This window comes from Palaemon carinicauda, chromosome 17 (genome assembly GCF_036898095.1).
Source record: "Palaemon carinicauda isolate YSFRI2023 chromosome 17, ASM3689809v2, whole genome shotgun sequence".
NCBI classification, from domain to species: Eukaryota; Metazoa; Arthropoda; class Malacostraca; order Decapoda; family Palaemonidae; genus Palaemon; species Palaemon carinicauda.
Genome location: NC_090741.1, coordinates 41,978,068 through 41,982,781, shown reverse-complemented (window position 1 = coordinate 41,982,781; position 4,714 = coordinate 41,978,068). Strand labels below are relative to the sequence as shown.

Sequence of the window (4,714 nt, the reverse complement as noted above, 5' to 3'; positions counted from 1 at the left end):
GAGCCCACAAACTTTCACATCCAGACAGGTACCTTATCATGTATTGACATTTCAATTGCAAGCTCTAACTGCCTTCTCGATTTCGATCGGAGAACATTAGATGATAGGCATACTAGTGATCATGCACCAATCATTATAAGCACGGTTAAAAAACTTCGATAATCCACCTATACAGAGATCGCCACGATGGAACCTTGACAAGGCAGAATGGGATAGATTTCCTAAGCTAAGCAAAATGTAAGGAAATGCAGAACAGTCTGAAAGTGTTGATGATGCCATTGACTCACTGAACGGGACTCTCCATATAGAAAGAATCAATTCAATTACCAAATCCACAGGGTTTTACAAACGGTGAACACTCCCCTGGTGGTTTTCAGAACTAACTGTCTTTCACAGAGCTAAAAAGAAAATTTTTGACTAGATTGCGTAGGCATATAAAAAATGTAGAGCACGGTTCCATCGTACCATGAAAGAAGCTAGGCGCCATTCTTGGATATCTTTTGTTCTCTCAGTCAACAGTAGAACACCACCATCTTCTGTATGGAGGAAAATAAAAACGATAGCAGGCAAATTTACCCCAAACCCACCAACAGTGTTGAAGTGTGTGTAGATAAGACACGGACTATTGCCGCTGGGCAGCCCGTAAGTGTTGAAGGTGGATGATCAGTATGTGACTGGAGCAACTGATGTTAGTAATACCTTAGCCAATTATTTCTCCAGTGCATCATGCAAGTGTGCAGCAGCTTCTAGTCACTAGTATAGAAGTACTGGAGAATAGAAAATGCTAAATTTTACAACATAAAAGGAGGAACCTTACAATACTCCTTTTACTTAAGGGAATTTGATTCCGCACTTGCTACCTGCAATGATACAGCCCCTGTACCCGATGAAATTCCATATGCAATGATTAAGTATGTACCTGTTAATATCAATTTTTTTTTTTAAGAATTATTAGCAGAGTATGGCATGATCATAATTATCCATGTGTTTGGGAACAAGCCATTATTTTAGCCTTTTTAAAACCCGGTAAGGGTAAGCTTTTAGCAGCAAACTATCTTAGACCGAACTTTTACCGAAGTCTTCTATTTTTCGGTAATGGTTTAGGTTGCAAAGACTTCCTAATTCTTTAGTCCATCAGGCTGCAACTATTGTAAGGCATTCAACATATTTTGAGTTGCACCAAAAATCTCCTCAACCTTGTGGTTTTCGGGGGAAACAATTATTATACAGTCTTGATATAGTCAGAAGTAAAGTGCTTTTAAGATATCATCAACCCCTCCATTGAAATTACCAGCGATATCTTTTTGTAAATACTTAATTGCTATAAAAAGAATGAGACTGACTAGTAGCCAGATCTCTTTTTATGAAGCATGTATCAGAACATAGAGAATCGACTTTTGTATATATAGATGGCTCCAAATCTGATGCTGGTGTTGGATTTGGAGTACATAGTAATGGTTTTAATTGTAGAGGTGGAATTCCTCTAACATCTATATTTACTGTCGAACTATATGGCATACTAACAGCTATTGAAAAAAAAAAAAACAGCATTGAAAGATAAGGGCACATTTACCATTTCTAGGGATGCAAGAAGTGTCCTACAAGCTTTTGAAGTTTTTAATTCTAGTAATCCTTTAGTTTTAAAGATTTTTGAGTGGCTTTTTATTATTAGACTGAGAAGTATAAAATATCGATTTTGCTTGGTTCCGGCACACGGTGTGTCAGGAAATGAGAAGGCAGATTTACTGGGAAAGAATGCAGCCGCTGAAGTGCTACCAAGAAAGTATCCCATCTTTTTTTTTTTTTTTTTTTTTTTTTTTTTTTTTTTTTTTTTTTTTTTTTTTTTTTTACTGAGCATTAAGAGTTTGTGTTATAATAATTGACAAAAGCATCGGGATAATGTGGATGGGAATAAGATAAGAGAAATAACGAATGTTACATCTCCTTAGACTGCTTAGAGGTATAACATGGTGCCCCGAAAGTGGGAAACTACTCTTTGTCGTCTCCGCATTAGTCACACTAATTTGACTGGACAACATCGCCTATATTGCGATGTCTGTTCGGTACTCTTGACAGTGGGGCACTAATTGTTGACTGAATGCTCCACTCTTAACACCTTAAGAAATTGATATTCGTTTGAGGCTTAAGTTGAGGATGGCAGGTTCATCCTTAACAAGATTCTTGGACATGACGTGTTGTACTATACTAGCGGTATTTTTACATTTCAGAAGCAGGTCTTCTGAAAGCTATTTAAATTTTATATGGATATCTTTACTTTTATTGTTGCTGTAGCCTGATTGGTAGCGTCTCTGCCTGGTGTTTGCCAGTGGGGTTCGAGTCCTGCTCAGACTCGTTAGTGCCATTAATGTCTGCAACCTTACCATCCTTGTGAACTAAGGTTGGGGGGTTTGGGGGAGCCTATAGGTCTATCTGCTGAGTCATCAGTAGCCACTGCCTGGCCCTCCCTGGTCCTAGCTTGGATGGAGAGGAAGCTTGGGCGCTGATCATATAATATATATGATCAGTCTCTAGGGCATTGTCCTGCTTGCTAGGGCAATGTCACTGTCCCTTGCCTCTGCCATTCATGATCGACCTTCAAACCTTTAAATTGAATTTTCTTTTCTTTTATTTATTTATAACAAATGGTATCAGCGTAAATGACCTTAGATGTTAGGATGCCAGAAATATCTCAATCAATTTTAATTGTTTATTACTTCTCTTGTAGTTTATCTATTCTATTGTTTAATTCGTAATTGAGCTATTTTTCGCTATTGGAGTCCTTGGGCTTATAACATCCCATTTTTTTCAAGTAGGGTTGTAGCCTAGCATGTAATAATAATAATAATAATAATAATAATAATAATAATAATAATAATAATAATAATAATATCCTCAGTCTTCGCCCTTAAGATCTAACTTAATGTTACTCTTAGAATTTATACCATCACCAAACTAAAGTATACAAAAATTACATCGTCACCTCTAAAATAAAGGACAAAATAATTGATTTCTACAGGACAATATAAAAGGGCTTTAATTCAAAATTTCCCTGCACTGTGAAACAATTGTTTAATGCAATTAGCAGCGAGAGGCAATGAATAGTAGCTGGGTGGCAGATGAAGTAGAAGAAATAAGTGGATAGGCCTAGGGGCCGAAGGAACAACGTAAAAGGGCTCTAATTCAAAATTTCCCTGCACTATGAAACAATTGTTTAATGCAATTAGCAGCGAGAGGCAATGAAAAGTAGCTGGGTGGCAGATGAAGTAGAAGAAATAAGTGGATAGGCCTAGGGGCCGAAGGAACAACGTAAAAAAATTGTATTCTATACAATCTGACCACTTGATAATTATACATGATTTCTTTTGCGCGAGGACTTGCAAGCGCTTACTAGAAAAAAACCTCCTATACGAAGTCTTAATTAAAGTCTGACCCATACGACTTCCGTCCATGGGCCGGTCCTTAGGGAGTGGAAAATCTTAAATCCGTAGCACTTAAGTTGGTGCGCGTATTTCCAGAAGACTGGGAGAGTACTCTTGGATGACAAGGCCTCAATTTCGCTGTGGCGTTTCTTTTTATTCAAACCTTCGCCTGAAAGAAAGTAAAACACTTTTAGTAAAGATTAAATAGTTTTTAAAACTTCCTAGAGATTGAAAACTTTTATATTTTAGATTTGAAAAAAAAATCCGTTAGACCTTGGTCTATTTTGAGTCCTGATTTTTAGAAAGACGCATGAAAAAGAATTCTAAAAATCTACTTGTCGTGTGTTCTGATAACGAAATATTTCGTTCAAATGATCTCGTGAATTAAGAAATAAGTAACCTGAGTTTTTTCACTTTTTATTTTGTTATTGTTGGTTGTGGAAACAAAATAGACTAACTCTCCTGGTGCGCATCAAGTTTTGGAAACATTATGTTGATGAAAATTTCTTTACTATATATCAATTTCTCTATTTTCCAGACGCAGTGACATTGTGGAAATACTCATTCTCTCTGAAATAAAATTGAATATAAACAAGTTAATTGGTTGACCTGAACAAGAAAACATCAAATCGGCCACCGCGTAACAAAGATTTGAACATTACGAAACACTACAACTGATTCCGAAGAATAAAAGTTAATTTGTTGAGTTTCTCAGTGGAGTAAAAGGTACCTTTTCCCAATGGTTGAAAACTCAGTCTAATTTATCTAGGTAAAAATAAAATAGGTTACTTTTACAAGGGTTAAAAAGCCTGGCTGCTTTTAAAACGGTTAAAAGCCCAAATTACTTTTATAAGAGTTAAAAAGCCTAACTGCTTTCACAATGGTTAAAAATCCTGGCTACATTACCAACCGTTTGAAAAGCCCAGGCTACTATCAAAAGAGTTATTGCCTTGCTGTTTTTACAACGGTTAAAAAGCTTGGCTACTTTCCGAACGGTTTAAAAACCAACGCTACTTTTACAAGGGTTCAAAAGCCCAGTCTACTTTTACTAGGGTTAAAGAGCCTGGCTACTTTGCCAACGGTTTAACACACCAAGGTTACTTTTACAAGGGTTTAAAAGCCCAGGCTACTTTTTCTAACTTTATAAAGCCTAGCTGTTGCTACAATGGTTAAAAAGCCTGGCTACCTTACCAACGATTTAAAAAGCCAGGTCACTTTTACAAGGATGGCAAAGCCTGGCTGCTTTTACAACGGTTAAAAAGCCTGGCTACTTTAACAACGGTTTAAGGAGCTCA

At 36.7% G+C, this 4,714-nt stretch overlaps 1 protein-coding gene across 2 annotated transcripts in view; it reads right to left on the bottom strand.

Annotated features, from left to right (window-relative positions):
- Nucleotides 1-2,809: 2,809 nt before the first annotated feature.
- Nucleotides 2,810-4,714, bottom strand: part of LOC137656041 (uncharacterized) — a 19,423-nt gene continuing 17,518 nt past the window's right edge. For both annotated transcript variants that reach the window (XM_068390216.1, XM_068390217.1), the window contains one exon: nucleotides 2,810-3,588. In XM_068390216.1, coding sequence (XP_068246317.1) covers nucleotides 3,419-3,588 — 170 coding nt within the window. In that variant the 3' untranslated portion in view covers nucleotides 2,810-3,418. The remainder of the gene's footprint in view (nucleotides 3,589-4,714) is intronic.